The sequence below is a fragment of the Metarhizium brunneum genome, chromosome 2 (genome assembly GCF_013426205.1).
Source record: "Metarhizium brunneum chromosome 2, complete sequence".
In the NCBI taxonomy this organism is placed as follows: Eukaryota; Fungi; Ascomycota; class Sordariomycetes; order Hypocreales; family Clavicipitaceae; genus Metarhizium; species Metarhizium brunneum.
This window is the reverse complement of record NC_089423.1, coordinates 5,575,949-5,595,271: the sequence shown is the minus strand read 5'-3', so window position 1 is coordinate 5,595,271 and position 19,323 is coordinate 5,575,949. Positions and strand designations below refer to the sequence as shown.

General features: G+C 53.1%; 3 protein-coding genes across 3 annotated transcripts; 2 read left to right on the top strand and 1 right to left on the bottom strand.

Moving 5' to 3' along the window:
* Window positions 1-565: 565 nt before the first annotated feature.
* tho2 (THO complex subunit 2) lies at window positions 566-7,885 on the top strand (the record flags this gene model as incomplete). Its single annotated transcript, XM_066130412.1, has 5 exons — window positions 566-875; window positions 947-4,119; window positions 4,179-5,327; window positions 5,382-5,467; window positions 5,524-7,885. 5 exons carry the CDS (start codon window positions 566-568, stop codon window positions 7,883-7,885), a joined length of 7,080 nt encoding a protein of 2,359 aa, XP_065986582.1.
* A 4,538-nt stretch (window positions 7,886-12,423) lies between these two features.
* tmem184A (Transmembrane protein 184) lies at window positions 12,424-14,293 on the top strand (the record flags this gene model as incomplete). Its single annotated transcript, XM_066130411.1, has 4 exons — window positions 12,424-12,463; window positions 12,606-12,704; window positions 12,777-13,246; window positions 13,307-14,293. The coding sequence occupies 4 exons, from the start codon at window positions 12,424-12,426 to the stop codon at window positions 14,291-14,293; spliced, it is 1,596 nt and encodes a 531-aa protein (XP_065986364.1).
* A 201-nt stretch (window positions 14,294-14,494) lies between these two features.
* Window positions 14,495-16,527, bottom strand: himD_2 (Transcription factor himD; the record flags this gene model as incomplete). The annotated part of the gene is made up of 4 exons (XM_014689272.2): window positions 14,495-15,530; window positions 15,597-15,830; window positions 15,905-16,399; window positions 16,475-16,527. 4 exons carry the CDS (start codon window positions 16,525-16,527, stop codon window positions 14,495-14,497), a joined length of 1,818 nt encoding a protein of 605 aa, XP_014544758.2.
* Window positions 16,528-19,323: the final 2,796 nt, after the last annotated feature.

The following is a 19,323-nucleotide window of genomic DNA, read 5'->3' as shown; positions in this document are numbered from 1 at the left end:
GCAACTCCGTGGTGGAGACCTGAGGTGTAAGGCTGTACTTTTGGCCACTGGAAGACTGCGACGTGTGCGGGAGCTCTGCATCGCCATCGTATGTCGGCATCGTGAATGCACCGTCGTTTGACGCCAACCCCTTCAGCTCCTTTCTGGACGCGCACTCGGCTAAGAGACCAAGGCGTCTTGCCGAAGGGGCAAGCATTTGCTTCTGCGTCAATTGCTGCTTCACTCCTCACAGATTGCTGCAAAGTCTCTGTTCATTTTTTCTCTTCGGGGTAGCCGAGTCGAGTATTTCTTTGTTCAAGCTCACTGCCCTTATCTCCTTTATACGCTGTCAGGTATTTAGTCGCATGGTCTTGCTCGAGCTACGGGGGTCACGTTGTCCAACGTTTACTGCCAACACACACGGGCCGTGACGCTTTTTTCCCACCGCTACACGCATCCCACCATCACGCATCTTTTTATACCCATCCCCTGCGCAAATGATCCATCGAGTGCTTCACTGCCGACGAACCAGCTAGAGCATACCTCATGCCTCCGAAGCGAAAGAGGCCCGAGCGGCCGAGCGGCGATGGAGGTCGGCCATCTCCTCACCGACCCGGGGACACAAATCTTGCCCAGCACGACGGCCCTCATGATGGTGCCTCCAGAGGACGAGGAACTCGCAGTGGCCATTTCGGACATGGCCAACGCGGGGGCGTTCATCGCCGAGACTCGTCTCAAGGCTACGGACGATCAGGAAGCAATCAGCATTATAATCAACAACACAACAACGTGCAAAATCAACAAAGAAACCAAGGCCAGGCGCAACCTCCATCGCCAGCCAGACAGCCCATTTCCTCACCGTCTGCTCTCCGACAACCCCCTGCTGGTTCCGCCCAGTCACAATCTTCAAGGCAACCCAGTTCTCCCGTCATGACGAAGCCACACTCGGAACCAACACAACGACCAGTTTCTCCCGTAAAATCAAATTATCGGTACGAGAGCCTCACGGACGATATAGTACAAGCTTGGAATGAGCGAGGTCGTCAAGAGATAGTTCAGCATGGTGTGCAAGCCCGAGAAGATGTTGATACCACTGAATTATCAATGCTCTTCCAAGAATTTATCCAAGCCGTCGTTGAGAATAGGCTTGACGCCACTGATGCTGGGGCATGTCTCAAGGAGATCTTGGGGGAGGACAATGCGGATACCATCAAGGACGCGGATGCCTTTGCTCCTCACACTCTATTCCTCGACTCTCTTGATATCATTATGGATAGTGACTCCGAACTTTATCGACCAACACTTCGGGACTTCCTGATGGCCACTGGCGTCTCGCCTGCTTTGATGCGTCGAGTCCTGAATGCCCCAATCCTTCAACAAATAGGATTGATTCGACAAAACTTTACTACACTAGGTGTTCGTCAAGCCACAAATTTTTTGTATCGGCAAGCAAACTACAACCTTCTTCGCGAAGAAACTGAAGGCTATTCAAAGCTTATCACAGAGCTCTTTGCAACCAACAGTGTGACACCCACCCCTCCCGAATTAGCCCAGCAAACCTTTGAAAGAATAAAGGGTCTTATAGGTACTTTCGACTTGGACGTTGGGCGTGTGCTTGATGTCACACTTGATGTTGCCGCCGCTGTCCTGATCAAACAATACAAGTTCTTCGTCAAACTTCTGAGAGTGAGCTCATGGTGGCCGCGATCTCATTTCAAATACGATGCTACATATAACGGAGGGTTGCCACCATGGGCAAACCCAGGGTATTCACAATGGACTGCCACCATTGAGGACGAGGAGCTGATTGCTAAACAAAAATTACTGAGAGATGTAGCCTTCTGGGACCGCGCTAGAGAAATACACCTGGGTGCCTTTTTCGAATTGGGCGGTAGACGAGTCAACGATGTGGACCTGCAACAAGCTAAAATTACCAACGGCAGAGAAACGAAAGAAGAAGCTGATTTCGAACAACAATGGATGGAAGAAACGAAAACACTACCCCCTCCAGGGAACCGTGTCGCCGCACAGCTTCTTGGTTTCAAATTACTCTTTTACAACTCGGAATTACGCGACAAGGCTGATGTCCTCCCCGCCAACCTGCTCTACCTGGCTGCCCTTCTGATCAAAGTTGGGTTTCTGTCCCTTATCGACCTTTATCCCCATCTGTCCCCATCCGACGACGATATGGAAAAAGTTCGCAAAGAGGAAGCGGGGAAACTAGAAAGGGAGGAACGTGAAGCTCGAGGTGGAGGACAGATGAACGCACTATTGATGGCGGGCGTCCTCCCACAAGGCGATGATGACAACCCTAATGCATCGAATATACCAAAAAAGGAGGCTGCAAAGAAGGTTGATACGGAGGTGAAGCAGTCGGTGAAAGAAGAAAATGACACCAAGAACAGGCTCCCAGAACCACTGGAACAGAAAGTGTCACTGTTAACGCAACTACTGACAATTGGCGCTATACCTGAGTCATTGTTCATCCTTGGTCGATTTCCTTGGATCCCAGAGGTCTTTCCTGATGTTCTCGAAAGAATACATCGTATCCTTCACGTCAGCCTTGAAAAGGTGTATAATGATACCCGGCCCATGGCAATGGCCTCAATTGACTGCCCCAACAAGCAGCTCCCAGATCTTGATCAGTCAGGGATGCCAAAAGGTAGTGTCAGACTCCAGAGGCCGGCACCGAAGAAACAATGGCGGTGGCCATACCCAGAGAAATTCGATGTCAATGAGAACCAGAACTATCGGTTCTATTGGGACGAATGGGCAGACAACATTCCAGTTTGCCAGACAGTTGATGACATCTTTACACTTTGTAATACCTTTTTGAATCTGTCTGGTGTTAACATAGGCAAGGACGAGGCCCTGCTGGCTAAACTGGCTGTTATTGGTAGTAAAAGTATCGCAGACGACAAGTCCGAGTCTAACCTTGACCGATGGTATGATCTTCTGCGACGATTGATGCTGCCAGCCTTGAGCCACACGAAGGCCAACGCGTCTGTTGTCGACGCTATATGGTCCCTTCTCAAACATTATCCCTTGACAACACGATATTCAGCGTATGCTGAGTGGTTTGAGGGGCAAATATCCAGGCTACCTGCCATGAAAACGGCCTTTGCGCGAGCTACTTCCGAAACTCGAGGCACGATGAAACGTGTTTCTTTGACGAATCTCGGGGAAATGGCTAAGCAACTCGCGAAAACTAGCTACTCATCTCCAGGCATTGTTTTCCGAGTCGCCTTTGAACAGCTGGAATCATACCCAAATCTCATCGAGGCGTTTGTCGAATGCGCCAAGTATTTTACAGATCTGTCATATGATGTGCTCATCTGGTCATTGTTGAACTCATTGGGCAAGTCACGAAGTCGAACCCAGGCTGAGCACGCTCTTACAACCAGTAAGTGGCTGCAGGCTTTGTCGAGATTTTCTGGCAAAGTCTTCCGCCGCTATCCAGCCTTGAATCCGACCCCGGTTCTACAATACGTCAACGACCAGCTCTTTCGTGGCAATGCTACCGACCTAATTATCCTCAAGGAATTTGTCTCGTCAATGGGTGGCATTGTCGATTCTGCGGACTTCAACGACTACCAAGTGCTATCAATGGCTGGGGGCGCATGGCTGAGAAGATATACCCTTATTCGGGCGCAGGATCGACGATTCGACAATGTCAAGAGCTCGAAGCGCCTCATACAAGCTCTTGTAGACTCCAAATTGGCAGCTAACCTTTTGCTAAATTTAGCCCAGTATCGGCGGGCTGCAATTTTCCGTGTCCCGGAAGATGAGGCACACATCAAGTACTTGTCTTCCGTTGTCGATGACTCTCACCAAATCCTGATTCAATATCTTGATCTTCTCTGGAGCAACCTCGACCCCAGTACTTTCGATGCCATTGTTCCGTCCATCTCTCAACTAATAACAACGTATGGTCTTGATACTAGTTTGGCTTTCCTCATTGGCAGAACAAGCCTTGGTCATCGAATCTTCCCATGGAAAGAGGGCAAAGGCAAAAAGAAGGAGCCAGTTGCGAAGCCTAGCACTGACAAGGAAGGTGATGTAGATATGGCGGAGGCTAAGCCTCAGAGTGAGGAATCCAAGGAGCCGGGAACCCAAGGAGCTATAAGCAACGAGGAGCAGGTATGCATTGCATTCCGCTGTTTTGAGGAAACCCGTGAATTCCAGCTAACTGTAGGCAGAAGTCGGAAGATGTGTCGCTCACTCGCACAACTGTGAACGCATTGCAACCAATTATCGAGTCTGTTCGATCTACCGTTCGACCTGAGATTTGGCAAAAGATTACTCCCGAACTGTACGCCACGTTCTGGGCATTGCAGTTAGGAGACATCTGTTTCCCAGAAGAGACATATGTTCGTGAACGTCAGCGAATTATGAATGATTGGCAGATGCTCTCAAGCGATAGGTCGGATATGAGCCGCAAAGCGGTTGATAGAAGGAATGAGAAGCGAAAAGAGCTCATGGACCTGCAAGGCTATCTACTGGACGAACTTAGCGAGCATGGCCTCCGCAAAGCTAAGTGGAAGTATTACTTGACAAGGCAGTTCCAGTCGTCGTTCCCCGATGCAACTGCAAAGGCAGACATAATTTCCGACATCCTGCTTGAGCAATGCTTCCTTCCTCGTGTTCTCGTGTCACCAGCCGATGCGGAATATACATTCCGCTTCATCAAGGCTCTTCATGAGTGGAATGCCCCCGTCTTTAAACTCATGTCTCTTTACGATCGACTGTTCAACGCGAATCGGCTGAGATCGCTAATTTTTACATGCACTGTGCGAGAGGCCGAGTACCTGGGCCGGTTTTTGAAACTCATTTTGGAAGACCTATCACGCTGGCACAAGAATGACCCAATTCCTGGAGACAAGGACAACAAGGGAACAAAGGATATTCCGAAGCTCGGAGCATACGACAAAGAAGGCAAAGGGCCTTCCGAACAACCGCACTTCGGATTTTCTCTTACGGTGAATGATGAGGGCAAACCAGAAACCTTCGTCGAGCATGCACAATTTAGAGATCTTTTGTTTAGGTGGCACAAGAACCTGAATATGGCACTCAAAAACTGCCTCGGGGGTTCCGAATGGATGCATATCCGGAACGGTATTACTGTACTCAAAACTGTCTTGGACTTCTTCCCGGCCATAGACTTTATGGCAGCTCAGTTCGCCACTCAGCTCCAGAACATCACAAAGCGGGAGGCCGCTGCCAAGACTTCACCCGATTGCGAAGAGGGCGAGCGTGTTGACCTGTCTGTTGCTGCGCAGGGTGCAATGTCCGAGCTGCAACGACGAAAGTCAAAATGGGTTATGGTCCAAGCTTTCCGCCAAAACGCTGTACGTTGGTTGTCATAACTGCATGCTTTTTGTATCAAACTAATTTGTGACTAGGTTACGGGATCTCGACTAGAAGGCAATAAATCATCTGTCCCCGCCTTGCGACCAACCGCTGCCGATTTCAAACCCCAGGGCGATAAGTATGTTCGAATTTTTGTTCTATCCTAAAGGATCAAACGCTAACCATAGACTCTAGAACATCCAGCGCTAGGAATGCTGCTGCCGAAGAGGAAGATGGGGAAGTACAAGATAAAGAGGCTACCCGAGAAACTAGCGGTAGCACGCTTCAAGAGCCTTTGCCTCCCAAGCCCACTGGGAGTGGTCGAGACTCGACAAAGCTCGGCGATACACCTGGGCAGTCAAGGTCCTCGACCCCGAAACCTGCGGCTGCCAAGAGTGAACCACGAGGTCATAAGCTGCCAGATCGTCCCTCTCACAATCTTCCCAGTCGCCCGGATGTACCCATCCCTGGGCACTTCACACCTGAGCGCTTCGGTCAGTCGCGTGGTCACGATCGCCGTGATGTTAGAGAATCTCGCAGCCATCGAGATGGACGCGATGTCCGAGACGGCAGGGATAGGGACACAAGAGACTCCCGCGACATCAAAGACCACAGGGAATCTCGACAGTCTGATTCGGAGCGCCCTGGACGCGGGCGCGATTTTGGAGACCGCCGTGCAACTGACTACAAAGAAGAAAATGGTCGTGCCGAGTTGCCACCACGACCAACACAGTCAGAGCGTGAGCGACCACATCGTGAGCAACGGGTTAGTACCAAAACACATGATCGGCCCCTCGAAAGCTCTGGGGCAGAGCTTGCTATGCCAGTGGAACCGCACGAGCCTGTCATGAATCCTGAACGAGCCGCACTCTTTGCTCAGGATACACCAGAGCGACTGCCGCGTGGTACTGACCCTGATCGCTCATTAAGGGGTCGTCGACAAGGAGGCAGTGCAGTTATGGACGGCATAAATCCCGAGCGAGCTGCCCTCATTACCGACAGAGACGACATGGCTCATAATGCTCCCGGCAGACTTAACCGAGACGACGGGCGTGAAAGACCTGCAAGGGGTCAGTCTCCACGGCGCGGCAGTCGTCATGGCAATGAGCAGGTTTCTGCTCCTGGGGCCTGGGAAGATCGTCAGGGTCGCAATGTTTCCCAAGATCAACGTCCTATTGGCCGTGAACCACGAGATCGGTCACCATTACCTGGCACTTTCAGAGGAGAGCGGCCGATGGATCGGGACGACGACAGACTTCACCTAGATACAATGCGTGATGGCCCCGGATTCCAAAGACCAGGGAGCCGCCCGCAGGAGCTCGACAATCGCAAGCCATATCAGGACCAGAACTACGGACGACTTAACCCTGTCCCCCAACCTCCTAACTCTGAAATTCCGTCCGGTCCACGAGGCAGAGGTAGAAACGCAAGTCGAGGCGGACACGGGCAGCCGACGTTACCGGGTCGACCTGACAACCGATTCGGTCCTCCGGAAACACCACGCCCGCCGTCCCCCGAAAGAGCTGGTCCCCCGACTGGTCCATCTTCTGGCCGAAACCGACGCGGTTATGAACCCGGTGGTGGGCCGCAGACACCCGGTGGTACTCCTGCAGGACCCTTGGGGCGGGGTAGGAATTTCATCCAAGGTGGTGATAAGCCTTCGCCAGCAAATGTAAACGCAACAACGACGTCTGGTGTGCATCCAGACCGCCTCGCTCAGCTTGGTGGCCCGCCTTCTGGACCTCAAGGTAACCAGCGCCACCAGGGCCAAGGGGTCAGTATTCCTGATCGACCACACCCAAGCCCCAGGGGTGGCTCTGGACCTGACACCGACACGCCAACTGGTCCCTCTGCAGTTGACCGTCCAGGACGAGGCGGAGGCAGGAGACAACTTGCAGGAATTAACAATACTCTCCAACAGGCACAGGCAAAAATTATACCAGAACCACCTCGCACTACCGGACCCCGCAGCAACCAGCCGCGGCAAATGTTGGGCAATTCTGACATTCAAGTTCTTGCTGGTGGCTCATCAACATCAACACCCAATCAAGAGCGACATGACACAATGTGGGCATCTTCCAATGGGGTTGACAACCAAGCGCGACGCGATCACGATCGCTCCAGGAATGAGCGCGAAGGACGGTCCGATAGATCCAATCGCACGTCACGCCGAAGCAGTCGTGAACGTGATCGAGATGGGAAGGATCCCAACGAAAGCAGAGAAAGACGATCCATGGGCGGCCCAGATGCCGGCGGCAACAGGGAGGAGCGCGAATCTCGTCGCCAACTGAGGGACTCAATGGGCCCGCCTCTACCAGCTGGCGGACGGGACAGCCGACATCGGGCCGACGGTCAGCCTGCTGGAGGCAACTGGGGCGGCGAAGACCGAGGTGGTCATAGGGGTTCAAGCAGTGGTAGTCGGGGAACGGGGCCACGAGACGGCGCAAACCAGGCGAGTAACAGGAGAGATCACAGGGAAGACCGCGGACGCAAGAGACGAAGCGAGGAGGGTGTAGGCAATTTGACAAGCGACCGCGAGAAACGGCCTCGGCGATAAAGCGCAGGGAGTCACAGAGGATGTCGCAGGAAGTCAACGGTAGACAAACGGTGTTGTTTCTCAAACCATGGTGGGCCGACAAGATCAGATCGCAAAATGAATGAGCGGAAAACTATTTTGCAACATGTATTCAACGTGTACGCGAAGCAACGGGTGCCAAGAAAGCAAGGCAGGGGCGACGGGAGGGGCGGCAAAGTCTTGAGCCAATATGCCATAATTTTGGGCGTTTATTTGGTCGACATCATCTCGCATTTTTGTTTCTCTTTATTTACGATTGGTACCATTACAAAACAACTGCATTCAACTTCAACTGGCTCTATTTTATTGTCAACTTTTGCACAATACCCTGTGGAAGATGTCTCAGAAGACTATATATGCTGCCAACAGGGGCTCATTATCTCATGGTGGCCCAAGGCGTTGTTCTGGGTGTCGTTGATGGTATGCTGCATTGCACCTACCACTGTATAATTCGATGTGAAGTCATACATGTATTTCTAGTGTTTGTATGGGAAAATAGCGAGTTGGTTAAACGAAATGCCAGAAGGCTGGATGTAAGCGATGCATTGATAGGACTGTCGGATTGTTTTGGGCCATTTAGAACAGCATTGGCATGGAGTTGGGGCGATTAATAATCTGGGGGGACTCATATGCTCTTCGTGATGGAAATTGGCAATCACGTCCATTGCTACCAGGTATTTCCCGTATATAAGAATTTGTTCTGTACGGTCTGTAGATGATTGCACATGTGTTTACGGACTATCACACTAGTTTGTAACTTGGATCTCCTCTATGGATTGATTGCAAAGGACGTTGCACTTGAGTCATATTTGTATCCTCATAGCTTGGTTGTAGAAAAGGAGTCTGGCGAGCGTGAAAACTATATCACGCTTGTTACCACATATATTGGAGGCGGCAGTTGTATCGCCTGTTACAAGAAACACCCTATGGATGCAAGAGTTTGTGTACACTCGTATATCACAATATATGTACATCTTAGACACAGATCTTCAGTTTGGTGAATCTGGTTTGAAATGTTCAAGTTCCTAACTTAATGAAGCCCCTGATGACATGCACAGGTCGGCGTCTTAACTCGCCTGTAATCCTAAGCTAGGCAAGTAAGTTGTTCGACCCTCCAGTTCAACATTGGAGTGACCACTACAGTTTTACTCGTGATATGGCAGACTATCCTGACGTCACCCATTCAAGTCTTATGCCTGAAGAATGTGAAGTTGTCGCTAGTTCGCCCATGGGGCAGAAAGTATTCTTAGAGGGATGTGGTATGCAGAGTGATGTTATCAATCACTAATAAATATACTACTATGACGCCATTTTATCTGATCTAAGGTATTGATCCCATCGGAGCATGATGTTGGCGGGTCTTAACTAAGTTGTTTCTAGAGAGGGGGCCTCCGGGAAAACACAATATGTGCAGTGTGTGGCTACATCGGAAAACAACCACCATTTCCTCTTCAGAACCCACGACAACGAGAAACCTCACAAATCGAGGGTATAGCCTATCATCTTCAAAAATGGTGAGCATGATGAAAGCCTTGAAGCCAGGCCACTTTCGAAATACCGGCCAATTCACAGCCAAGTCCAGAAGAGAAACCCATCTTGTCCAGGTGGCCTGGCCGCTGAGCTGGAGCCAACATCGAATACCTGCAGAAGCTGACGATTCAGCATCTCTCGTTTGAGTTCAGATTTTGTCCTCCCCCGTAAGATACTCTCACGTTGCCCATTGAGCACCAAAGCTAATTCTTCTTCTCTGGTATCTTGTAGATGGCAATGAGTACTTCTTCGCCGCACTCGACATGGCCCGCAGACTACACTTCGCTACTGATGGTTGCAAAGTCATTGTCTTTGGCGTCGGATATCCTCAGCGTTCGTGTGTGCACAACTTGTTGCGCCGCGAGCCTGATATCGGAGCTCCATCTGAAGATGACTACTATAAGCCTTTGCTAAACTGCGAGTGTTACGCGGACCAGTTCCTGTATTCATTCGTGAATATGTCATGGCATTCGTGGAAGATAAATCGCTCTCGCATCTATTTCTAGCTGGACACCACACGAGGAGAGCTCTCTATGGCCATTCCCACGGCGGTCTCTTTTCGTTTTGTTCGTTGTACACAGATTCAACTCACTTTGACACAATCATTGCCCTAAGTCCTACAGTCCGGTAGGATGATTTCTCAATAGTGAAGTACCAGGAGAGGCTATTCCGGGAACGATCTCCGCCGGCAGGCAGTGGCCGCGCACTCTTCTTGATTCTGGCGTGGGGATCAACCAAAGGGGTTTTCCTTCAAAGAAGAAGAGCCAAGATTCGTCGCATAGGAAAACTGTAATCCGGAAGAGGAAGACACGGAAGACGGCGTGTTAGGTTTGATTGATCGCCTTAAAGGTAGCACCGTAGCAGGCACATGAAAAGTATCCGGATTCCGGCCATGGAAGCCACTGGAGAGAACCATGACAGTGCGGCGGCTGACGGCCTCCAGCATGGTCTGTTGCATTTTCTCTTTGGGCAAGGCTGGACAATAGGTAACCAAAAAAGCCTGTTGACAGGTCACATTAGTGAACAAAAAACAATGACATCTGGAGACCCCGAAGTGCGATCCCCCGTCTAAGGGTTCCTGGAGTTGGCATAGCCAGCTGACGGTGCACAAAGGAAAGAAAGAGAGAAATTTCTTCAGGTCGTGTCCCAAAACGAATCGCTCTGCCGGTTGAGAAGTTCACCTTTAAGTCAGATCGTGACGCCATCAGCAACTTACAGAAACGAGTCACGACCCCCACTGTCGCTCGGTCCCGAGCCGCACGCAGAAGCAACCGTGTCACCGGGTTTCTCGGTCTCTTACAGAGCACACCCCGATCTGTTCCCGCTAGGTAATTTGCTGTGCGTATTTCTCTCCAGCTTTCGGATCCGTATTCCGACGATGCAAACACAAAAAGCGTGGCTCAGTGAGCCTGAGCTGGCCAGTCTGGCCAAAGCCCCTACTTCCGTGCGACATGAGCATCTGCATCATCCCGGGCACGGCCACGTACTCCGTACAGCTAACACTACCGTGTTGAATGACCAACAAACAGCATTGTGTGCTTGGTGTGTCGCAACACAAAATTCGGACCAAAAGGGTCGCGGGACAACCGTACGTATTCGATAAATCTGCGATGCCCCCTGGGAGAGGCAGTCAGGGCCTCAGAGGCCCCGTGATGTAGCCCCGTTGAAATCACTATTCTTTGTCGTGCTAAAGATGATGCCTTGCTGAAACACGCTAGAAAGGGGTCAAGTAGGCGATTGCTGGCAAGAGAATCGAGTGTCCACCAAGTGGCGTGGCAGTTGGTAGGGTCCCAGCGGAGGAGGCTATGCTGGCCGTACGGAGTAGATCGTTGCAAGTGAGACCTGAGACGTTGAAGTTTCCCACCAGATCCATTCCGTTGGTAGCACATCCCGCCATCCATTTTCACTCCACATCGAATTGAACCAGGCGACATGGGTCGCATTCTAGCCTAAGCACATGCAAGTCGGGTTGGTCTTGTAATTAATGTCGTGGCTTTTCAGGGGTGGCGAGGCAGAATTTGTTCCGCAAGCAATGGTGTTGGGCGCCAGAGAAGCACGCGCTGAACGTCATTTCAAACTCCCAACGAAGAAAGAGAATTTGGTCGCCGGTGGTGCTGCATGGAAATAAAGAAGATATAAGGAGGCCAAGCGGAGCGCCTTTGAACAAAAAGGCAACAACCAGCAGGAACGACCAGCCGCCGACCCTTCCAATCTGACAGGGACGCAGACAAGAAGGGAATAGGCCAGGAACAGGTGACATCCTCGCACCGACCACCCCCAGGCCACCAATGGCACTTGACTCTCCCCACTAGCATTCCGTCACTCTGTCGCGCCTTCCCGCCCTTCCAAGCGCCTTGGTCCGTTTTATCCCCCTGGGATTGCGATCACCTTCTTTCATTCACCATTCACTGTGTGCATGACTTACTGCATTCATAACTCCTCGACCGAGAGTTTGCTCGCCTTGCGATTGTTTTCCTTTGTAGCCTGACTTTGCCCTTTCACATCGTTTTTAATGTGTATTTGACCCGATCCTAAACTGTATAGCGTGCGACCAAGACATTTCTGCGCCATTCCCGCAGGGTACATTCATATCCAGTCCTTCGAAGCCAGCGAGCCCAGTCGAGAGTTCGAACACGGGAGCATCGAATAGAGCCTGCTACAACCAGCATAAAAACATACTGCATACTCAGGCGGACCCATCCGCCTCTACGAGCCATTTCGAGGATCCTTCGGTCGTCAGCAGCTCCGCTCGTTCCTTTGCGACAACCCCAGGAAAGATCCCCGACCTCGTGGGCGCAAGATATCCTCGGGCAGCCTTCAATGCCGAGAACATACAACCATAGCTCAACATTTAGATCTAAAGGTTGACTCGCCTTTTCTTATCAGCTTACATCTCTACAATCGGCCGAGGTTGGATACTCGTTGCCCCTGGAGGGCCAAGACCAAGACGGTGCCAAGACAACGCACAGCCGTGAGCTGCAGCCACAACCATGAATCTGACTTGCAACACTACGCTGGAGGATATGAAAAGTATGTTTTTTCTCTCTTGGGTTTGCGATATAGCTGTCGTTCATTTCTGAGGCGGCCATGCTGCCTGATGCCATGACTTTTGAGGCGACGTCTTGTCCATGCATGTAGCTACGGCATCTAATACTAACGCTACTCGACACAGTATCGCCTGGCTCAGAGCGCCTCATTGCCGGTCGCCTCAACTTCCATGACCTCGCTCGAGTCATCTCCGCATCGAGTACCCTCATTGCCACAGCGCTCAGTTTGTACCTTATTTGGATGCACGCTCTGCACTACACCCAGCCTCGTGAGCAGCGATAGTAAGTGATTGAAGAGCCATTTTCTGCCGACTTCAACTTTAACCATGAGCCTTTTAGCATCATTCGTATTCTTTTCATGGTTCCCGTGTACGCCATCTCGTCATATTTGCAACTTGAGTGGTACTGGCATGCCATCTACTTTCAGGTCATCGCGGATTGTTACGAAGCCTTTGCTATTGCGTCCTTCTTCGCGCTGCTGTGTCACTACGTGGCACCGGATATACGAAGTCAAAAATCCTTCTTTCGCGAGTTATACCCAATTAAGCCATGGGTTATGCCAGTCAATTGGTTTGCCAAATGCTGTGGCGGCGAGCGAGGTATTTGGAGATTACCGAAGAGTGGCTTGACGTGGTTTAATATCATCTGGATTGGTGTATATCACTACTGCTTCATTCGTGTCGCCATGACCATATCTGCAGTTGTGTCACAGTACTTCAAAAGATACTGCGAAAGTTCCAACAGCCCAGTATTTGGTCACATTTGGGTATGTAACATGGCTTGATTTATTCTTGCTATGGGGAGCTAATATCTTCTTTTTTTACAGATCATTGTGATTAACGCAATAGCTGTTACAATCGCAATGTACTGCCTTATCCAATTCTACGTCCAACTCAAAGAGCCGTTAGCCGAGCACAAGCTTTTTGTCAAAATTGTTGCCATCAAATTGGTCGTTTTCTTGTCTTTCTGGCAGGCATCAGCCATCTCGGTTGGCACATCGACTCTCAGGATTGTTCATCCTAATGAGGTTATCGCATATCCCGATCTAAAAGTCGGCATCCCGGCTTTACTCCTTTGCGTCGAGATGGCCATGTTTGCGATACTCCACCTTTGGGCCTTTCCGTATGCGCCGTATATTGTCGGCGCACCCCGAACATATTATCCCAACCCCATCGCAGACAAGGCCTCTCCCGCCGTCGAAAACGAGCGCCAGGCGCCCTCGGGTGGTTCCATGGGACTCATGGCGTTGTATGATGCACTGAATCTATGGGATTTCATCAAAGCATTCGGCCGAGGCATGAGATGGCTCTGCTGTGGAGTCAAGCGCCGCAAGGAGGATATCAGTTACCGCCGGAATCGGGGCGACGGCCTTGACATGGATAACCTCCCTGACAATAAAGAAGGCGGTGGCTCCCACGAACCCGGGCGATCTGGAGCCGGCCATCCAGGTCAGCACGACGAATATGGCTCAGTCACGCAAGCATACGGGCAGCCCTCTCAGCAGGCAAACCCATATTACTCTTCTAGAGTTGAAGAAAGGGCTGGCTTGATGGATAACGCTCAGCCCAATCCGGAGGCTCGTGACTATTCCACAGCACCTCCGCAACTGCAACGAGATGCGTCGCCGTACCAGGCATTTGGGGCGAACCAGTCTCGCGAATTCCAACACCACGACACTCGGCAGCAGACTGGTGTAATGCAAGGGCGTTACAATCCGTATGACGGCACTGGCAGTGGGCTAGCCGCACCGACACGGGCACAGGCAGCCGTATCGCATAGTTTATGGGGTCCAGGACAGCAGCCTCAGCCATAAACTAAGGGGGAAAGGCTACACTGTGATGCGGCATTTGCAACTGTTTGGGCTTGGTTAGATTAGGCCAGAGGCAAGATTTTTCAGGATTACAGGCATGATCATAAGCATTTTTTGTCATGATACCACGAGGCGTAATGGATACAATCGTTGGAGAGATATTATTGCTATTCAAATATAGATATATTCCGAAACTAGTTTGACTCAACCATCGGTGCATGTGTTTCCCGAGAATGTCTGCACGGCCATGTCAGACATGGATATCAAATCCGGCCAAAAGTCAAAGTCGAGCGTCACATCATGGGGCCACGGCTCAGCATGTGCCGCCGGCATCAAAGTGCCCTCTTGGGCCCGCGCCCCGGCCGGCCGCTGCTCCGCCTGCCCCGTCTTTGCCATGTACCACTGCCGGATCCACCCCAGCTTGCTCGTATACTGGTCCGGCCTGGTGTTTTCGCCGCCGCCGCCGCCGCCGCCGTCCCCCCCGAGCCTCCTCCTGCGGGCATTCTCCGCCGCCCACTCGTCCGCGCGGGCAAAGTTGTCCTGCAGCCCCTCGAGGGTGGTTGCGAAGTCGAGCGTGGCCCGGGCCGCGTCGGGCTGCCAGTCGGGCGCGGCGTCGAGCAGCAGCAGCCGGCAGGTGGTTGCGACGGTGAAGGCGAGGGCGGCGGAGGCCGTCAGCGGCAGGCGGCACAGGTGTTCGGGGGGCACGGAGAGCAGCGCGGCGAGGGAGTCGCGCGACGAGTCGAGACACTTGGCTAGCGAGTCGGCGCGGAGGAAGGGCTCGCCGGGGAGGGCGTCGGGGTCGGTCGGGGCGGGGGCCGCCGTGGCCAGGGCCGGCTCGTAGAGGCGCGTTGTGAGCACGCGGTGGCAGGTGGTGAAGAGTCCTGCAGGGAAGGGAGGGGGCGTGAGCGGCGCGCTGGGGCTTTGAGATGCGGATTTCGGGGCAGGGGGGAGGGCTTTCTTACTGTCTTGTTGGACGGTCTCGGGCTGCGCGCCGGCAAAGGCGTCGAGTTGGCGCCGGGCGTGGGCGACGGCCATGTCGAGGGGGGCGGTGTATGTGCGCGCCGTGCCGCCCGGCGTGGGGAGGATGCTGTACGCTCCGTCGGCGATGTGCTGGATACGGATGAGCGCGGCGAGGAGGGCGTCTGATGGGTGCTCGCGGGCGCTGGTGAGCGCGTCGCAGCATTGGGAGAGGTAGGGCGTCCAGGGGAATCGGGGGCCGCGCTTGAACAGTGCCGAGATTCTGGCGAGGCGGGGTGTGTGAGCTTTGGTTCTCCTTTCGAGCATGCTTCGGCTTTGTTTTGCCTACAGTGAAGACAGGTGGTAGAGGCCCAGGACGGCTCTCTGGTCGTCGAGGGTGTGCGGGATGCCGAGTCGGCTGGGGCCCCCCTGATGGAGGGCCGTCCAGGCCTCGCCGAGCTGGGAGCGTATCGTGGCGGCGCTGGATTCGGGCGACTTGTCGAGCCGGAGGTCCGTGGCCAGCGCCAGGGCGAGGTGTAGGAGGTTTGTTGCTTCGGCGTTGATGTAGAAGTGGAAGTCGCCCCTATTTCAGCTGTTGGCCTCCCGCCCCCGATGTCACAGCTGCACATGTATGCTTGAGGCGGCGGGGGTACTGACCACGCGAGATGCACGAGAATGGCCTGCAGTAGCTGCAGGGTCTTTTCCTGCCGGACAATGACATGGTCTGCCACGTACTGCCGGAACCACGTCTTGACGCGCTGCTGGACGGCCAAGGACTGCGGCGCCACGGCGGTCATGATGGCCCAGAATAGGCCTGGGCTGCGGTCGTGTAGGCCGTGGGCGGTGGCGGCGGAGGGGACCATGACGAAGGGAAAGTTGGGCGCGTATTCGGAGGCGTATATGGAGAGGAAGCGTGATGCTTCGCGGTCGGTTACCTGGAAGTCGGGGATGAGGCGGAAGAGAGCTTGGTTGCCGGACCCCGTTGAACGGGGCGGCTCGGTTTGAAGGACTTGGGGGATTGCAGGGCCGGTTTTGTGCGCGAGTTGGCTTTCGGGAGTCATTGGTGATGGACCTGGCTGCCGCTGTCCATGTTGGTTCTCGGCGAGCAAGGACATGATGCCGTCTATCTTTTGCTCGAGCAGGGCGACTCGACTGTGTTTGTGTTTTTGGTTTCGTCAGTGTACCACACTTTGTATACCGAGTGATTGGACTTGGGCGTACGCGTACCTCGATTTGCCTCGTTTCCGCCGTTGTGACGGCGCGGGAACGTCGCACGTCATCTTCAGCCGCGCGCATCTAGACAACGCAGCCACTGTGAGTTTTGACGGCCCCTATTTCCGCAGGCGACGGGGGTTGACTACATGTTCACCTTGTACATGTCGTCGACAAACGGCCAGAGTCGTCCCTCGGCCAGGCGCACTTCATCTTTAGTCGAGCGCAATTGCTGCATGCGCGAGTCTTGGGAGCCGACGACGTACGCCGGGGTGGGCTTGGTGCGCTCATCGTGGTCGGGGGAACAGCGACGATGGCTACGGTCGCTTCTTCATGCTACTAGAGCCGTGCTGTTCTTCGGGGAGATTGTTCGTCTTGAGTGATGACAGGTTTCGAGGGTGCGTTGGCTGACATGGACCAAGGCGAGCTGTTGTCGAGCTGTCGTCGGGCATCGGAGGTTAATTGTGGCCGGAGCGCCGGGGTCCATTGCCGCATTTGGCGAGGTTCCGGCGCCGGATGGCATTTTTGCCGCCGGCGCCGAGTCGAGTCTCGGTGTATTGATTCCATTATTCCACTCGGTTTGTATGTTGTTTTTGCTTATTTCTATGTAAACCTTTTTTATTGTGTGCTCGGTGGCACCAGAGATTCGCGCATGATTAGGACAACGGTTCAGTTCCACAGTCATATATCTGCAACAACCGTGCATCACTGCATACTGTGTCATTCAACTCGAACCACATGTACACTCAACATGAGGGCATGAATTTACACAATATACTTGGGACACATGTCACCCGTTTGAGACTCCACTTGGTGCGTTGACAGGTGTGCAGAAACCCCCGGGGGCGTAAGAAGGAAACGACTCCTAGGATCCCCCCGAGGATACATGTCCAGACAACAAGGCCGGAGTTCAAGCCACACATGTCGATGATATGGGCCGCCGAGGCAGCATGTCGACGCGATTCATGTCTCCCCACGCCATCCTCATCTGGCCGTGACGCTTATCCCGGGTCCGACTGGCGACAACCTTTCAGCCATGGTGAATTTGTGACCGCCATTTGAACCTGACTGGCTTCCCCCTCCGAACATGACCACATCGATGACCATATTGAAAACGCAGACGCAGCCACGCCCCCTCCCCCTCTTCTCCCTAAGCTTCTTGATCCCATGCGGGCATTTCCTATTCTGTCCCAGGCGCATGAACCGCCCGCTGTGTGTCATGAACTAGGACCAGCCATGTGTCGGTGAAGGCGGCCTGCCTTGTTGGGCCTGGTGCACCGCGGCAAAAGAGGCCCAATGTCGACTAGACGCGAGAATTGACTTTGGCCGTTTGCCCAGATAGGCCAGAGGGGGGTGGCCGTCTGGGACATGCGCGTTGGAGGCGACGTGTGTGGCGACGTGTAAGATGATAGATGTAGTTGGTCGACATGTGCAGTATAATAACAAAATGTGCGTCCATGGCACCAAGCGCAGCCAGTCCGCGGCCGTGTACGACGCCAGCAGTGTCTCCAGACATATTAATAGATACATCAAAACTATACGGAGTACTCGGTAGTAACCCATACGTCCGCACACGCAGAGCCGGTCGTACGCGCTGCAATGCCTCAGCCCGCAGCGGACATGGCCGGCAACGAGGGCGTAGTACGCGGCTCCTTGCATGTACATCGACACGAATCGATCCATCGATCCATCATCGGTAACACAAGCCGGTGCAGAAAGAAGCGCATCCGCCACACTCCCCCCATCTCCCCCCGAATACACGCTCCCAACCAACCATCCGGGCAAACACAGCATGAGAAACGCACGCCGTTGGCAGCACGCACAGCGGAGAGGCAATCTTAGTTCCGACGGGCTGAATCTCAAGTCGACGAGCTCCAGATGTCGTCTTCTCCGCCCTGCGCCTCGCAACTGCCGACTTTCTCACCCGTAGCACCGAAGCGGCCATGATGCAAATTCCGGCTGGGACCATGCACACATGAGTCGTTTCTTTTTTCCTCATCTATCTTGCCATCTGGTTAGATAAATTACCCTCTCGGCAAGAGAGGAGTGCGCGTATTAGCCGAGAGGCCTGGTGTGCATTGCCTGGCAGCCGAGACGTGCAAGTGGCTCGACTCGGCGAGGATGAGAGACAAGCCCTCTTAGCCTGTTGTCATGGTACCATAGGGAGGACACATGGCGAATAGGCTCCTCTTTTGTAACGTGTAATCTCGAACCCTATTCTCTCATAATGCTCGGCAATGCTGCAACGTTACCCGGACCGTGAGTCCGTGACGCACAGCAAACCACATCAACTGCGGCGCGCCAGAGAAACACGCATAAAACAGAGTTATTCACAATCTACACAGGACGAGCGGCAGGCCTGGGTTCCAGAAACGCAGCCTGGCGCAAGTAACTCGACGCACCAATCAAGTCGGCGTCGCCACATGAAGATGACCACCAGAGTCGAAACACAATGAAACGCACAAACTCAATCTGTGGTAATGGCAACAGCTTGCATAAGCATTGCACGTGACAAGCAACGTCAACTCCTTGGACTACGTATCCCTTCCTGCTGCGAGCAGCAACGTGCCACCGTTGAATGTTGCATATGACGTCGCTCGGCTCAGCAAATAAACAGTCTAATTAGAGTCCCCGGTTTCCCTCCAACCTCATTCTGGCTTGGCATCCTTGATAAAAGTCCCCCGGGCCGCATGCAAGACATTCTACCGTCTTTGTCCTACCGCATCTTATTCCGTACGACGCGTCCATGTATATATAGAGAAGTGAACAAAAAAAGAAAAACCTTGTATAACCACAGCTAAGCTCTAAAGATTTGTCAAACTGTTTCCTTTTCCGCCCCCGGATCCTACCACAACAGGACGGGG